The sequence below is a fragment of the Sparus aurata genome, chromosome 16 (assembly GCF_900880675.1).
Source record: "Sparus aurata chromosome 16, fSpaAur1.1, whole genome shotgun sequence".
In the NCBI taxonomy this organism is placed as follows: domain Eukaryota; kingdom Metazoa; phylum Chordata; class Actinopteri; order Spariformes; family Sparidae; genus Sparus; species Sparus aurata.
In genome coordinates, this window is record NC_044202.1 from 2,833,570 (window position 1) to 2,851,702 (window position 18,133).

The 18,133-nt window shown below is 44.5% G+C and overlaps 1 protein-coding gene across 1 annotated transcript in view; it reads right to left on the reverse strand.

Annotated features, from left to right (window-relative positions):
- LOC115566387 (potassium voltage-gated channel subfamily H member 5-like) overlaps nt 1-8,837 on the reverse strand; it is a 126,163-nt gene extending 117,326 nt beyond the window's left edge. Inside the window, exons 1-2 of the mRNA XM_030392229.1 lie at nt 8,596-8,837; nt 1,516-1,639 (exon numbers count right to left, since the gene is read on the reverse strand). Of these exons, the coding sequence (XP_030248089.1) occupies nt 1,516-1,639; nt 8,596-8,668 (197 nt within the window). The 5' untranslated portion in view covers nt 8,669-8,837. The remainder of the gene's footprint in view (nt 1-1,515; nt 1,640-8,595) is intronic.
- Nucleotides 8,838-18,133: the final 9,296 nt, after the last annotated feature.

An 18,133-nucleotide genomic window follows, 5' to 3' on the forward strand; every position in this document is an offset into this window, starting at 1 on the left:
AATATAATTAGTCTGAGTGATTAGTTTCTGTCCCAACAGCAGCAGCGTCTTCAAGGACTTCAAGTTGCAAATACATACACGAGAAACATCCGGCAGTTTCCTCCTTATCGATCACAAACGAAAACAGAATTCTTTTGGTGTTTGACACCGAAGAGCTGCTGGAAACTCGTCTTCTGGATGTTTTTTAATTTAAAAAAATGGATGAGGAGTCCGTGCCAGCGCTGCCCACTGACTGCAGTCACATCTGATCTCTGGATGCATGAACCTAAAAAACATCCTCCCACAGACAGAAACATCTGGCAGTGGATCCATTTCTTTATGTGTGAAGAAACCACGTTCTTCATCGCTGATAACATTCTCTCGATGAGCTCCAGTACACGTGACCTTCTGTGACCCTCGAGTCGTAATGAGGAGTGTCGATACGTCTGCTCTAATGTCACAAAGTCACAGCTTTGTCCCGCAGTCCAAAGGTCAACAATGAATCTCCCAAAATGTCTCCAGGCGGCATTAACGGGCCTCCGTCCTCCATCACGCTGGCAGCAGCCTGTGAGTGTGAGCTCTTCTATCCTCACAGTGTCACGTCTGACTGGATTGTTGGTCTCCGTGTCCTCCCATCAGCTCGGAGCAGCAGGGAGTGGACGGATAAATCTCGCCGCCTCGACTCTCATTCGGCTCGGGAGCCTTTTTAGCCGCCGGCCAGTCGAGGCCTGAGGAGAGGAGGCGTCCTTTAAAAACGTCTTGACTGACAGGCGAACAGGACGCCGTCCTCGGGTTGGACGGGGCAGAGCTCCCCTGGCAGCTCTAAATTGGATTCATTTCAGAGTCTCGCTGAGCGCTGTACCATCTCTTCTCTCTAGTAGAAAATACCAGATGCTGTTTCTTTTCTTTTTTTTCCCCTCGCAGCTTTACCCCGCTGAGCTGCACACTTTTGTTGCATGATTTTGTAGCCGCTCTCCGGCTGTAAACGAAGTCGGTCTCGTGTAAACAGCACTTTTAATGATCACTGCGGAGGGACGGAAGCAGGAAGGTACCAAAGAAATGTCACTTTTTAATCCTCTCTCTCTCTCTCTCTCACTGTGCTTAATAATGGATGAAACCGGATGGAAAAAAAAGAACATATTCAGGAGATTTCTGCAGGAATAAAAAGGGAGCACTTTGAGAAGAACGTGGTTTCAGTCTTAAAAACAATGACTCAGGGCGACTCTGGGGTGGTTTTAAGAAGCCGGTGTTGAAAAACTATATTGGTTTTTACGGAGGTCCACATAAACTGAAGCATTTAAACCATTAAAAACACATAAACGCTAAATAAGTTATCTCCTCACTATAGATCCAGTGTGCAGATGTAAAGGAATCACAGATCAGAGCTAATAACAGTCACACTGTGGCTGCAGCTAAAGGAACACGACTACAGAGTCATCGTCGCTCCATTACTGCACTCAAACTAATTTCGCTTTAGACGTGCATTAAAAAAAGAACAATAGTGAACTTTCACGGTGTTTAAATGATGATTTGTACCTGCATGTGCTGCTCTTCTGCATGACCTCAGCCCGGTGGAAGCCAGACAGCTTGCAGAATCCGTCATTGCTGTAAACTACAGGCCACTCCACGATCTGGGCGTTTCCCAGGAGGAAGCTGGTCTCTGTCGGACGGAGGGGACAGAAAAAAAAACATCAAATATGAATCACAGATAAAAGGCTGCAGAGCTTTCTGAGCCTCTGGAGAAGATTTGAAGGAGTCACAACTCTTTATCATTTTGCAACCTGAATCAAAAAAAATCAGCCTTGTTGCTCCAAACTAGAAAACTTCACTGGTTCAGGTGGTTTAATCTGGATTGAGGTCTCAGTTATTCTCTACACACAGAAACAAGAAGGTAACAAAACTTCCTCACAGTCCATCACAGCAGCCGATCACCGTCAGAGTATTAAAAAAACTACGGAGCGGCCCTTTAAAAGCTGCAGCACACCGCCTGCCCTTTGAAATCAAAGCGCTGAGTAAGACGGTCGGTTTGAATCATCTCGACCTTCCTGCCAAACAGTTACTTATCCCGATCTTCAGCAAAAAAAAAAAAGTGCTTCGACATTTATGATTTCTCCTCCTCAGTAGTAATCTTTAATAAGTGACGTCCGCGGCTCGTTTCACTCTTTAAACCTCCTCTAAACCTTCAGATAATATTCCTATCAGAGCCGGAGAGAATCTGAAAGCTGAATGTAGATTAATGTTTCATAATTGACGGTGACTGAAAGATCTTTGTCAGGTGTCACTGCGCTTGTGATTGACTGGTGACTCTGTTTAATGACGAGGAAAACAAGTGATCGACCTTTAACCAGCTGCACTTATTCACCAATAAAAAAAAAAGGATGAATTCAGAGCTCGTTTGTGCGAGGAGCAGAGGATCGCAGGCATCTTCCTTATTAGCAGGAATGATCACCATCATCCCCCCCGAAGGCTCCACCATGAAATCTATGAGAGAGAAAATAATTTCCCTATCTGTCAATCCCCTCGTTAAACCTGCACAGAGGAACCAGCGGCTGCAGCAGACGCAGCCGCTGGGAACATCTCGCTCTGTCTTTCATAACCACACAGATATTAATTATTAATTCCATATATTCTACGTGGGGATAGCTGCAGTCACCAGGGAGGGTGATGAAAGAGGTTGAGACTGTTAAACATTTAACCATAAAACACGTACGTCACATCACGTTGTAGGCCTGCTGTGTCGTTAGCGTGACAAAAATAGACGTACAGAAGCTTTAAATCAGCTCGACTTCGGTCATCGATCACAGTAAACCCTCTGTCGTCATCGTAAAGCTTTTTCAGAGGGAATATTTAATATAAAATAAAACTAAAATAAGCAGAAGCTCGCCTGTCAACTGTGGATGGATGTTTTCAACAGTTTTGGAAGTTATAATTTTAGTTCTGACTGTTAAATCGTATTTTTATCGTCATTGCAACGTTAAGCATTCGTGATAAAACACCTGCTCGAAGCCAGGCGAGTATGAAAAATGATATACATGCATTATTCACAGATACCTGTGTCACGCATTCACAGTTAGATAATCGTCAGCTACCCCCAAGATTAAACTGTGTAACATTTGTGGTGACTGCGGGGAAATATCAGTTTATTATCATCTCAAGTCGTATCGTCATCGCTGTCACATATTACACACCTGAGCCAACCTTAAAAATCCTACGTGTGTGATACGTAAATAACGTTATGTGAACTCTTCTGGTTGTCCCCGAAAATATGACTTGTTGACCTCAGCATCCTCGAGTAGAGCTGATTATCAAACCCGATAAGCAGCTCTTCCACCAGAAAAGCAGCCGTACAATCGTCTGTGCAAGAAGCTTATTACAACCAAGAACTTATCAAAAAATTGTAGACAGTGACCCCTAGTGGCTGCAGTAATAAGACTCGAGATCAGAAGGAAATCAGTCAACGGACGAGGAAGAGATCGGATTGGACGGACGGGTCAAACACACCCAGACTTCATTTAAGAAGCAGTGGCGTGCACAGACTTTTTTTAGGGCAGGGGCGAAAAGAAGGGCACTTTAGCGTGCATTTTGGCTCCCAAGAGGGCACTTTAGTGCACATTTTGGCTCCCAAAGAGGGCACTTTGGTGTGTGTTTTGGCTCCCAAGAGGGCAGTTTATCATGTTTTAACCAGCCAAGGGGGCAGTTTAGTGTGTTTTGCCAACCAAGAGGGCACTTTGGCACGCTTTTTTGGCTCCCAAGAGGGCACTTTAGTGCGTGTTTTGGTTCCCAGGAGGGCACCTTAGCGCGCGTTTTTCAACAATTGGGCCACGAGGGGGGGCGACTGCCATACCCTTGTGCACATCACTGCAAGAAACACAACGTTGAAATAACTAACACGCTTATTTTAACCCAAACATGACGCTCAATACGTTGTGCATGTTTTAATCAACAAAAAAAAACCTCAAAATAACATTTTAGTTGAGTGAGAGCGTCTCAAAACTGTCGACACTCCAACAAGTCGACAGTCAGCTTCTGTACGGCGACTGATGAAGCCTCAGACGCTCGGTCCTTCCAACTAGCAGAAGAAAGAAGCAGACTAACGTTTCTGCACAAGTGTTGACTGCGACACTTTTTTTCTTTTAACAGCACTGCAGGTAAAGTTCAAATCTTGCAAGTTATTTTTAAGAGCAATCAGGCCTGACCCGGACCCCGCGGCTCCTTGAAAAGGTCAGACTAACTATCGCCCTGCTTTAAGAGACGGTCAGCAGTATTTGCAATTTGTAATTAATGAGCTGAAACTGCAGATAATGTCCTTCAACACCTGCCAAATCTGCTCCGCCAAAAAGAAAAAAAAATTGGCGAGGAAATTAGTGAATTTGTGGATGAAACGATTGATTCATCCCGAGTGTGCAGCGTTTCCCTCGGCGTCACGCGACGCAGCAGTTAAACTGTGACACAGCAGTTAAAATCTCTGCAGTGAAACACGACGGACGAGTTTCTCAAAGGTGTGTCAGCAGCTCCTCTCACACACTGATGAGTAAAAACCCTCCAACAGCACAGTCGATTGATTCCGCCGGGCATCCATCAGATGATATTAAAAAAAAAATACCAACTGTAATAAAAAATGTTCTCGCTGCAGTCAGGGAAAATCCTCTGTTGTATCAGCAGTGCGGCGGGTTATGTGATTCATTATAAAACTAAAAATGGGTTCTGTATATCCGTCAGAGTCCCGAACAAATAATCACATGAGCGTGTTTCATTAAAATGTGAATTATTAACAAGAGGAAGAAGAAGAAGAAGAAGAAGAAGGAGGAGGAGCTTTTGGACTGATTTTATGTCCTCGTGTGTTCAAGAGTTTCTGTCTTTTTCTGCCAAAAAGAAAACCGTGTTCGCTGCAGTTTTCTATAAGTGAGCTCCTCTTGTGACGGGAACAGCTCTGAGAGTGCTGCCAGTGATGAGAAGTGTGGAAAAAGTAGAGAGTGAATGCAAAACAACCTGCTGATCCTGCTCCGTCAGCATCAGCTGTGTGGAGCTCAGAGCAGCAAAAAATGGCAGAAAATATGTTTCTGGAAATTTCTTTCCAAAAACGGTCACACAGTCATGAACCATCATGTAGATTCTGATCGTTCTGCATGTTTAAATGTCCTGTAGAGGAGAACCAGGCTTGAAATAGACCATGAATTCCCACATTTGCACCATTTAAACACATTTTTGCACTAAAAATACTTATTTTCTTTAGACATTTTCAAGCAAAAGTGCCAGTCAGGATATAAAGTTAGCAGTTGACTTCTGCTAAACCACAGAATCGTCTGTGGATGACATGTGAACCAATCAATAATTAGTTGTTTTTTACCTGTCACAGCAGGAGGTGGAGGCTCTCACACTGTTAGATACTTTAAAGGACACCTGGAGACATTTCCATCTGTTCTTGTGCCATCAGAATCAGGTGTTTTTTTAAAGAGACCGGCGCACATTTTCATCTGCGATTGTGGACGACGAAAACCGATATTTTAAGCCGAGCCGAGATGTTTTTCTAACCCTGACCAAGTGTTTTTTGTTCCTTTACCTGAACAGAGAATAAAACCAGAGTTGTGACGAGAAAGAAACAGAAATTCAACCCAAACAAAAGTAAAGATGCAACATAACGACACACGCAGGTTGAACTTGTATCTAGTTTTGCAGAAACTGACTTTGCTAACATTCATTCTGGCGATGAGATTGAAAATGAATCAGATGAAACTACTGTGTGGATCACTGCGAACAGAGACTCTAACAAAGTCCAGCTGAGCCTGACAAGCTGAGTCCAGCCTTGTTGTGCAGAGGTGAGCCTGACAAGCTGAGTCTGAGCGGAAACAACATGGTGTTTACTGCAGCGCCACCCGCAGGACAAACTCTGCATTTCTGCATCGCAAGTAGCGTTTTTTATTCCGCTGACAGGTTTAGTTTGCTGGTGGTGGATCACCAGCAGTCAGAACAAATCCAGAAACACTGCAGTGCATTGTGGGTAATGTATGATATCAGCCTCATCTGTTCCCAGAATCTCTTTCCAAACAATCACTTGAGTTCCTTAAAGTCATCACCTAAAAACCTGCCGCTGCCTCCTGTGGAATTAAAGAGCTGACGAAGACGTGACCCAACACACAGAAACCTCCAGAATCTTCTCGACCTTTCCCGCCCTCCTCTTTCATCAGAACCAATTACTTAGCTCGACTCCGAGTTCGACCAATATGGCCGCCTGAAGGCCGACGGCGACAGAAGCTGCTTGAAGAAAAAGAGCCGGGACGCCGTTCAGACCATCAGGGGACTGGACGCCTCGACTGAAACCCACTGATGAGATTATCTGAGCTCTGATCCGACTGTCAGGGAGTTCTGTGACAGAATACATGAGACCTTTTAATTCTACATCTAATTCACAGTTTTAATTAAAGACCCAAGTGACAATAAAGACGAATTAATGCAGAGAAAACACGACGTTACTGCCGACTGTGATGATCTGAGACACCCGCGGTCGCACCGACGCCCACAGGAAACTCTACAACCAACCTGGAATGTAACTGAGTACATTTACTCGAGTACTGGACAGGAGAGCAACACTTTTTCAAACCCTTCTGCCTACATTACCCACAATGCAGCTTCGCCACACAGTGACATCACCAGAGTCAAATCATCAGAAAAACCTGCAGCAAACACTTTAATAATCAACATTAAATGATGCTAATTTTATAATAATGATCTTATTCTTAATTAAACTGCTTTATATGTTGTTTATAAACAACTTCAGTGTTTGGAAACAGTCAAATAACTATTAACTAAAGTTTAATTAACCATAAACTCGCTCTTTATTAATGAAGGTCATTATGAGGTGTTATTAAAACCTGTGAACACGCTTTAATGTGGAACGCTGGTGGAGTTTTTAGGAAGTTTCCTGTCAGACCAGCTTAATTTTAAATATAATAATATACTTTCCACTTATAGTATCCGGATACTCTGAATAAATAATCTGTAGTTCGAGGCTGAAGGTCCAAACACTGAGGAATAATTAGTTTTTAATGTCTCTCTTGTTATAATGTTTGCATTGATTCATCTGCTGATTATTTTCATATTTAATCATTTATAGTCTATAAAATGTCCAAAAATGTTTCCAAAGCTCAAAGTAACGACCTCAAATTTCATCTTTTGCTCCAAAAACTCTTGATTTAATGTCAGAAATGCAAATAAAAGCAGCAAATCGTCACATTTTAGAGGCTGGAACCTGCAAATGTTTGACATCTTTGCTGAACAAACGACTGAAACGATTAATTGATTATCAAAGTAGCTGGCATCTGCTCTTCTAAATGATTAATCGATGAGTCCTTGTCAATAATTGATATTCGGACAAACTGTATTATACTGTAGAAATCATCCTTGTTAAAGGGAGGTGGGGCTTCACTCATCCAACCAGCCTGTTTTATGCCTCACAGATCTGTGAAACTCATGAGGGATATGAATAAAATGGACTTCACTTAATCCATGTCTCCGTTTTAGTTCATGATTCCTTTAAACTTAAAAGGCAAAACAATCAGGAGCTCTTCAGATCAATCCAGATAACAGCTGCTGTGATCTCTCAGAGCAGAAAACACAGAAAACACCACAACAACTCCAACACAAGCCTCTCCAAAAAAGCCGCACAGTGACAGAAACGCCGCCATGACGGCCTGAAACATCTTCTGGAAGCGTCTTCTTGACCTTTATCTCCGCCCACCCTGACTTTAATTCCGGCCAATTACCCTGCTGACTTTTCTGGGAAGACAAAAGAGAGAGAGAAAGCAATCAATCTAATCAGAGAGTGCGCGTATTTTCTCAGGGCCGGTGCCAAGTCCGCGGCGCACTTTATGGAGAGGAAGAGAAACACGAGCTGCAGCCCGATAAAACCACAAAAACCGAGCCAATAAGAGCCGAGTTCTACTGGAGACATTAAGATGATGAAGAACTGAGCGGATATTTATTATTGAACCCAGCTGATCGCTCATTTTACCTCACAACCTGTCACTTCAGTCCAATAAACAGAACGCAGCTCTGATGACGCAGGGTGTCGACTCTCTCCTCAAATAAATACAGATAATAAAACGAGGTAGAGGCTTGAGTTGGCAGCTAATTAATGATCATAATGCTGCAGATTTATTGGCTCAGCTCCTGTTAATACTCATTAACACACATTAAACTTTTAATCCTCGGTGTTTGTCGCTATTTTAAACATAATTTTGTCTCCAAAAAGTCGAACAGCGGAGAATAAATCGGTGCGTAAACTGTGACTCCCGGTGAACATCTCGCCGACATGAACCAGAAATTAATTAGATTTTCCCCAAAACTGCATCACACGTTCCTCCCGGTGGAAATAATCCTGTTTACATGTAACTTAACCCGGTTTAACGTTAGTTATTACGCGTGCAGCCTTCAGAGAGAAGGTGAACTCCATCACAGCATCATGAGAGCCGCTGTGAAGTGTGACTGTGCGGGTTTATCCTCCACCTTCACCTCCACCTCCGTGATATCAAAGCACACTGTATTCCAGCAGAGTCCGGGTCCGAGCCGCCTGGAGGAGCCAAACCCAGACACAAGCCTCGCTCCGACGCGCGGACTCACCACTTGAACGCCGGACGATGTTCTCCAGAAAAGTGTTCTGCGGTGCCACAAGCCCTCTCTTTCCCCCGGGCATCCTGCTGCGGGCGGGCGGAGCTGGTGTCGGTCAGGGTCTGCGGCGGTGTGCGTGCTGCTCGGAGGTCGGTTCTGATGCTGGCTCTCAGTCGGACCGATGGAGAAGCTCATTGTAACCGTGCGCTCTGGCTGCTCGGGGCGCACTGAGCCACGGCGGCGGAGCTGCATCCCCGCTGCCAGACCGGAGCGCCAGGACGCATGCGTGTCTGCTGCTGTGGGCTCGGTCCTCCAAAATCTCATGTGCTGTGATGATGCATGTTTATGTCTACAGTATTATTACGTTTCTCATCTTAATGACGTGATACCGCTTTATTAATAATAATAACATGATTATATGAAGAACACACGAGAAGTCAGTATGTTTGAAGAGGCTGGAGATTAAAGTAACTGGTGAGTTTATTAAAGATTAAAACGCTTACAAATAATTTAATGATTGTAATACATTAATACAAATATTTTGGGGGGTTGCCAGGTTGTGAGGATGAGGATTTGAAGGTAAGGGAGGATGATGACGAGGGAGGATGAGGGTGAGGGAGGATGATGATGATGATGGAGGGTGAAGATGTGGGTGAGGGAGGATGGAGGATGTTGAGGGAGGAAGGATGATGGAGGAAGATGAGGGTGATGAGGGATGATGGAGGTGATGATGATGATGAAGGATGAAGGGTGATGAGGGAGGATGGAGGATGAGGGAGGATGGAGGATGTGGCGGAGGGAGGATGATGATGATGATGAGGGAGGATGGAGGGTGAGGATGATGATGATATTGAGGGAGGATGGAGGGTGAGGATGATGATGAGGGAGGATGGAGGGTGAGGATGATGATGAGGGAGGATGATGATGAAGATGAGGGAGGATGAGGATGATGATGAGGGAGGATGAGGATGATGATGAGGGAGGATGGAGGGTGAGGATGATGAGGGAGGATGGAGGGTGAGGATGAGGAAGGATGGAGGATGATGATGATGATGATATTGAGGGAGGATGGAGGGTGAGGATGATGATGAGGGAGGATGATGATGAAGATGAGGGAGGATGAGGATGATGATGAGGGAGGATGAGGATGATGATGAGGGAGGATGGAGGGTGAGGATGATGAGGGAGGATGGAGGGTGAGGATGATGATGAGGGAGGATGGAGGATGTCAACATTTTATTCTGGAAAAGGTTTAACACACCAAAACTCAACACACGACAGTGACACACGTGTTTAACCCCGAGTCACTGCTCCCTTTAGAAACACTCCACCACACATCAGGGACATGAAGGTGCATAAATCAAACTAAACTACAATAAAGTGGAGAACAACATCCAGCAGTGTGTCGTCTGACCACGAAGCAACGACAACAGAGTCCCTCAGGAACGCTCATTAGACCTTATGGAGGGCTGACAGGGCCCCTGGGAGCCAAAGGCCCCAACTGGAGCTGCGGCCGGTCCTCCGTCTGTCTGCTCCACCTGACGCCACCACACTTTAACTCACTGTTCATACCAGGACTCAAACCGTATCAGGACCTCAGGCTGCACTGAGCATCTCTCTTATTGACTGGGAAATAATAATAAAAGAGTTATTTATAATTTTAAATAGTCTCACAGGAGTTGAAGTTTTTATTACGGCCTGTAATAGCTGCAGCACACTGATTGACTGAGCGGCTTCATAATAACTGTTACATAAGCAGGAAGAAACAACAGTGTTGCTGTATCACTGTTTCCGCTCCTCTTTTAATTCTTTATGACACATGTAGGAGATGAAGTTCTGCAGCCGGCTGCAGGCCGACACCAGAGTAGTGATTCACATATTTATTGTTATTAGGCTGCAACTGATCTAAACTCTGGTTCAGTTTACTTTGGATGTCGACAAATCCTCCAAACTACAAACGTGAACTTATCCTTTAAAGTGATGAGTCATCAACGGAGAGAGAGAAAATGTAAATATTGGAGAGAAATGCCTGAAAACAAACACGACTCTGTGCTGAGTCAGTGTTATTCTTCTGCTTTCTATACTGCCAATCACTTCACATTCCCTGACACACACACACACACACACACAACTTTACATAATCAGCAGGTTTAAAAACATGAATATTATACTAAGCAGTCAGTTGTTGCAGTTGATGCAGCCGCTCTGATGTTGGACCGGATGTCAAAGTCTTATTTTGTGAATCTCTCATCTCATTTCTGCACCTGTTAACACCCGCTGATTCTCCTCTGACGCCGTCACTGAGGATGTGACAGCCGAGTGTGTGTGTGTGTGTGTGTGTGTGTGTGTGTGTGTGTGTGTGTGTGTGTGTGTGTGTGTGTGTGTGTGTGTGTGTGTGTGTGTGTGTGTCGTCGGTAAGCACACGGCTCCAAACGCTCCTGCGGGACGCCCTTAATTGGCCCACTTGCATCATGGGGTATCAAACATATGTGACAGCGCAGGTCGGACAGCTGCCGTCTGCTCTCCCTCTGAAACATTTAGCGAATGTGTCTCAGTCGCTCTCTGCTGCACCCACGACTGTACGGTGGCTCAGTGAGGACAAAACAGCAGCTGGAGAGAACTCAATAAAACGACCAGAGACGGATTTGACCGGCCGTCAGTTCCAGTTACAGGAAGTGGCACCAGCTACCGACACTGGATCTTATTTTATCCAGAAATGTTTTCTGGTTTTGGCTCTGATTCAGAGTTTCCTGAAAGTTAGCTCTGTTAGCTCCAAAGTTAGCACTGAGGTGTTGACATTCCTACCAGACGCAGTCGAGCCGACGATGGATCTGCACTCATAGGGATGACAGAGGTGAACAGCCTGAAGAGGAACCTGACGGAGGAAACCAAGAGCAGAAAAAGAGACGGTCACCTCGTTCACGCTGCCTTTTCTAGGAGAGAATTACGCGATTTCCAGCATCAAACTTTAACCCACATTGTCTTTATCGCCTTCCATTATTGTGTTGTTGTCGTTACCGTCTTTGACAACTTGTACCAACAACAAATCACCAAATTTAATGAGGAAAAGTCGCTGCCGCCTGAGTCTTCACGGAAAGGGTTTGCCGTTTACTGATGGTGGTTAACTGATGTAATTTGCAGTTAGCACGTCTGACAAACTGTATTTACAGCAGCTGGTGAAACCAAACGAGGTTAAATTGTTCTAGTTTAATTTGTGAAGTTTGTCAGCAAAGTTTTGCATATTCGGTATTTTTGCTAACTTGACCGTGGAGCCCTTCACACGCAAAACTGACACTAGAGAGTTCGGTAGCGTCATAGTTTGGAGCTAAAGACCAGAGACCCCGCTGCTGTGTTTGAAAAAAAGTTGGTAGCAATGTTTCCCAAGAGACAAAGTGTTTATTTTATTCATAAAAAAACACATCTAGCCTAATCAAAGTGTTGTTGTTGCCTGGTTCTAAACGCACTCTGGAGGCAGGACGCTGTCCGGGTGGTTTTTCCTCTTCAGACTCAAACAGCAGCAGAGCAACAGCTGCGCGAAAACAACGTCTCAGTCAGGAGTGATTGTGTGAAGACAGAGGACCCAGAAGACACAAACAAAAAGGTGCATTACTTGAACGTTTCCACTTGTGTGCTGATGATAAAATCCTGGCGAGCGTTTCCCCAGGTGAACAGAAAGTCTGTTTGTTTTCCTCACAACACAAACAGAGAACGAGCATCGCCACCCGGGTACAATATCTCGTCTCTGGTGTTAGTTTGGACCTGTAAACAAGAGCACAAGTTACCTGGCACTTTTAATGTTGGAGATTTAGGAATTTAATCTCACTCTTTGCAAAATATAATAAAGAATCTTTGTTTTGTTTGCGATCCCATGTGCATCTGAACAAAAGTACACCTGAGCCGAGTGAAACTGAGTTTTTGCTGCACGTGCCGCAGACCGGACAGCGCGGGGAGCCTCCGCAGGGATTTGATGAGTTGTAATTACTCTAATTACACCGCATCACTAACCCGCAATTATGCCCAATCAGCATTCAGCAGGCGGGCCGGTACTGCTCATGTAGAACCGGCGCTCGCGGCCACCAGTCACGCCAGCTGATAATGTATTTTCAAGACGCAAAGGCTCCAAAGAGGAGCATGCAAATCAGCTCATTGACAGAATGAAATGCTAACGAGCAACAAAACAACCGCGGCGGCCTGAAGAGGGTTTGTGCAGCTCTTAAATCTGAGCTTCGGTTATTTGCAGCGTCGCGGCTCATCGAGTAGAAACGGGTAAATGTCACACGGTGGAGATCAAAGGCAGCGGTGGGACGACTCTGACGCCTCGTTCGGGGAGGGGAAGAGTGGATGGAGGAATCGAACCCCCCCAGCAACGATCAATGCACCGCCCCCACATCTGGAGGGAGACATAGCCGCATCCCTGCTTATTGATCTCAGAATTAATTAGTCCGGCTTCCACCAGGGCTGCCTGTCTCCCACTGCTCCTAAAAAAGGAAAAAAGGATCGAATATCAAAGCAGCGATATCGCTGCCTCCACCGACGCTCCAACACCAGAGCAGACTGTGGTCATCCTGCCAACACGCCAGGAGCTCCATCAAAAGGTTGAACCGACAACAAAAAAGACGTAAGTTGGAGGAGAAGTTGGTGTTTGATTTGAGTTGAGGTGAGGCTGGAGCTCAGGGACTAAATGGGTTTTGTCCCCTGTAGCCATGTCTCGGTTTTATCACCGATCAGCAGCGTCAGGGGACCAGCAGGAGCTACTAATTGGTGCGTGGATCAATAACAAGAAGCATCAATAAATTCCTTCAGGGCTGGATTAACCTGTTAGGGCCCAAATTTACTGTTCTGACCCGACCGACCTCAACGACCCGTCTGAGTGTCTTCAAGCCCTAATAAGTACGGACGAAACAAACGAGTACATTAAACATCCAGAAATCGAGCTCTCCTCTGGGGAACTAATCAGCCCGTCCTCATCGGAAGAACGAACACACGTTAACTTTAAAAGTAGATTTTAACAAACCATATTTAGGTTTGTTGTTGCCGATGACCTTGAGTGGTTGTAGTAATTATTACAGCAGCAAAGGAGGAAGTCAGGCGTGGTGGACAGCGACAAAGTCTGCGTAGGGAGGAGGTGACGGACAAACATCCAACCTCCTCCACCCATCAGTGCACCTGCATTACTCTCTTCTCCAGATTGTCTAGTTTGCATCCACCTCAGCTTTTGTTCTCGTCTCTGCCTGCCTGACCCACCGCCTGATCTCTGGATTGATGGTTTTCCGTCTAACTTCTCCCTGATCTGACTGCCTGCCTTGATTTTAACCCTCGCCTGCAATTGGATTCAAATAAAACATGAGCTCCGCTAGCTTAGCTGGATTTCTACTGAAAAGCTGACTAAATTTACCACTCTTCTGCAGCAGCTTCCTGTTGACGGGAAGTCCCGACGAGTCGATTACCGAGTGCAGTAGAGTTCCGCGGCTCATGGATGAAAATGTATGATTATGACTCCATGGAAAAGCAATCAAAGTTCATATGTGTCTTACCTGCCAGTTTATAACAGTTATTATCGAGAGCGGACAGGGAAAAGAACGGAATTGAGCATTTCTAACCGCACTCGGTAATCGTCGCGTCGGGACTTCCCCGACCCGGAAGCTGATGGAGAAGAGTTGAACTCTGTTTTTAGCTTCCCAATAGAAATCCAGCTAAGCTAGCGGAGGTTAGATGCCCCGGACTATGTGCTGAGACCCTATTTGTACTGTTGCTGAAGTTTGGTGCTGTTCTGAGCATTATTTGTGGCTTTTTGGTGGCGGTTTATATTTGGATCCATTTACTGCAGTGTATTGTTGTCGTGCGGTCGTTTCTGAGGTTGATAAAACTCCGTAAATTAGCGGTCTGCTAACTTGATCTCTCGAGAGGGAGTCTAACACAGTTTCACGGTGATTTAGACCATGGATTAAATTAACACCGGAATATCCCTTTAACTGAACCCGTCTGCCTGCGAGTCGTACAGTAAAGAAACGTGACTTCTAGAAGACAGGGTTACAAATTAATCTGCATGCATTGAACCAGGAGGTTTTTGGGCCTCAGCACTGTTTCCGTCTGATTAGTAATCCAGTAGTTGCGCTTCCTGTTTCTCTGTTTGGCTCCCGGGGGACCCTCAGCTGCCTGCGGTGTCACCTGGTGGGCGCCCGAACAGCTTGCCGTGACATTTGGGCAAAGCCTCTTCCGCTGCGGCTTAATTGCAGCCTACTTTTTAAAAACCACAAATGTAAAATGCTTCTGGGAGGACGGCGTGGAAGCTTCTGGAGGAGGCGCCTGTGGAAATCTGCCTGCGATCACTTTGTTTCGCTGTTATTGCTAATTACAACCGTGATGCTCCTCCTGCAGCTTGTGTCTCTGAATCCCCCTTTTGCCTCCATCTGAGTGTTACAGCTTGAATAGGCTTATTTTGGAGCATTAATTTTGTGGCTTTCAATGAATCACTCCCTTTTTCCTAATCTGGGATACACAGTAGGTGTTGCAGTGGCATAAAGGCACACACATACACAAACACACCTTGGCACCGGATACGGTTAAATAAAAGGCCTCTGGAGGAGGAAACACAAGCCAGATATATAAAATACAGTCATATTCCAACTGTCAGCAAGAGGCAGGGGTGTCATAATGCTGAGGAAACTGAGAGAAAAGCCACATTATTTATTTATACGTCCCTTAAACTTGGCAGCGTTGGTACAAAGAAAGATTTCTTAACAACTACAAACTGGGTTTTCTTTAAAAGATGATGGATACCAGAGATTTTACTTCATGTATGCATGATTCCTGGAGGATGAATCACGTCTTTTGTGACCTTATCTAAAAAATTCGGTGAAAATTTAAGAACTGGTCCATGACACATTTCATATCTTTGAATCTAATGCCATGATATCTGACGCCAAACTGTTTCTTTTGTGGCAACATCCAAATTTGGCAAATTTGTTGCCTATTCGTGGTCCCCAGAGTATAAATCAATACTTCTCTTGAACCACAAACTCTTCCCTTAGCATCACCCCAACCACATGATCGTTACGTATAAAACTCTAGTTTTAGTCTTGGTCCTTAGAGAATGAATCCCTACAGTTTTGCTTTGTTTGCATGGTCCCCAGAGGCAGGATAGTCAGGATTGTCATGACTTTATTATCCTCAGGCAAAAATGTATCTGAAACAAACTGATCAAGGCCATTGTATCCTGACTTGTTGCCCTAATTTTCATGAAATCTGCCACACATTCAGGCTCCCCAGAGGATGAAACAACACATTTCTGAAAACTGAAATCTTTTCACTGCTGCCACCAAAAGGAAGACATGTTTTGCAGGGTCATATGAATCATGACATGCGAAATAAACTGAAGCTCAGATATCCAGAACTTTTATTAATATTTATGGTTCCCAGAGGATGAACCCTCCAGACTTTAACCTCCTTGGACTTCCTAAACTCCCATCTTCTGATCCATAAACAGGCCCAAACTCTCCACCTGTGCCCAAAAAAATATCAAAACATTACGAGCAGAGTGCTGTGAAACGTACTGATCACATCTGTGCTCCGTTATCTCGACTCGATTTGAATTTTTTAACAGTTTTAGTTTCGCTGCAGATCATCTGCTCCATCCGTCCTCCTGTGGAGACCTCACAGACTCTTATTACGTCAAGATAGCTCGCACATTGCATTAAACTTTACCGCCACAAGATGAAAACACATCCTTTTATTTATTCCTAGAAGCAAGCCGAGCTCCTCATGCAGATCCCTGGATGAGTCACCATCCTGCCTTGCAAACTCATGATACTTAAGACGAAATCTTTCTAACTTCAAGATACAGTGATTTTTCTTTAGATGAACTACTGAAGCTTTGAGACAAGTAAAATGATCTGACCATGCTTTTCCATTTCACTTGAGAAAAATAAAACCAAGCGCTGATATAAGTCGCTTGATGAAGTCATGAGTGTTTACATCAACTGCAAGAAAAAGAAACAAATCTGTGGTTGTTGAAGTTTTTCAGGAAAAAGCACCGTGAGTCACCTTTGATCGCCCACAGCGGGCTATTAACGGCTTCGGTTTCCATGTCAACAGGGTGGATTATGTAGTGGAAACGGACGGTGAGAAAGGTGCATGACGTGAAGGTGAGGATGAGTTAACGTATCGATAACGAGTGAATATCTCTTCTCTATGTGTTAAAGAGATCACCTGAAATGAGAAAACACTTGCCTGGACAAAGTGTAAGTTGAGGTGAAGTACCTTCAGTCTGAGTTTAAAAGAGTTTCTGTGAGATCATCTGGTATAAAATGAGTTATAAAACAGGTACAGCTCAAATCAAGCGATCTGATTGGTTCAGCTCAGGTCAACACAATACAGATGGATGGTTTTAAGGTGACATGATGTAAGTGTTGCACTTATTAACTCAATATTATGAACAATTTACTGACTTTTTGTGGATTAGCACGTTTCTGTTGGTAATCTACATTATTACTGCTATTAGTTAAGTAATGAAATAATGTGTTGTAGTCACAACTTCCTTTGAATGCACCCCATCAGCTTCAAAGTTAGTTTGGAGGAAGAGGAGGAAGAATACGAAGAAGAAGATGACAAAGAAGACGACAAAAGAAGGTGAAAACGATGAAGGCGACGAAGATGACAAAGAAGAAGACAAAAGATGAATATGATGACAAAGAAGAAGACACACAAGACGAAGACGACAAAGAAGACAACGTAGAAGATGAAAAAGAAGACGACAAAAAAGACAAAGAAGAAGAAGACAAAAGACAAAAGACAAGAGAAAAGAAGACGACGAAGAAGACAACAAGAAGACACAGAAAATGAAGGTCAAGAAGACTAAAACAAAGAAGATGAAGAAGAAGAAGAAAAAGATGAAGGCAAAGAAGACAAAGAAGAACGATGAGTCCCTTAAGAGAATTAGCTTCAAAGTTAGCCTGTAGCTAATCTTACAAGATAGCGTTATATGATGATGATGTCGCCTTGATGAGGCTGATAAATCAATATTACTTCAGCATCAAATGAGATCAGAAAACAAGAGACGAGACACAAAAGCACCTTTACTGCCGTGACAAACATTCATCACAGCACAGAAGTCAAACATTATTCATCACGAGCAGACAGCAACAATTAAAAACACAAAAACATCACAAACATTTCCCGTCCGCGTCCACATGACTGCACCTGCCCACCTGTGTGTGTGTGTGTGTGTGTGTGTGTGTGTGTGTGTGTGTGTGTGCGTGCATCTGTGCGTGAACAAGCCTCTGGGTTTATGGGTCAGGAGGTTTTTGTGTTCCTCCAACTACAGAAAGAAATCCGACTATTTCTGGGGGCTGAAATGAGACTTTTTAAACGCCATGTCGGTCAGGGAGCCGGAGCTGTGTGAGGGCGAGGAGAGGTTTTTACACCAGCTGACAGTCTGTTCCTCAGCATGGTGCATTAAGTCGTGTTAAATATTTAGCCGCGCCGGATTGAAACAGCCCAAATGGATGTTTAGAGTCCTCGGTGGATTTCCGACCTCTTTTGGCCTGCCTCC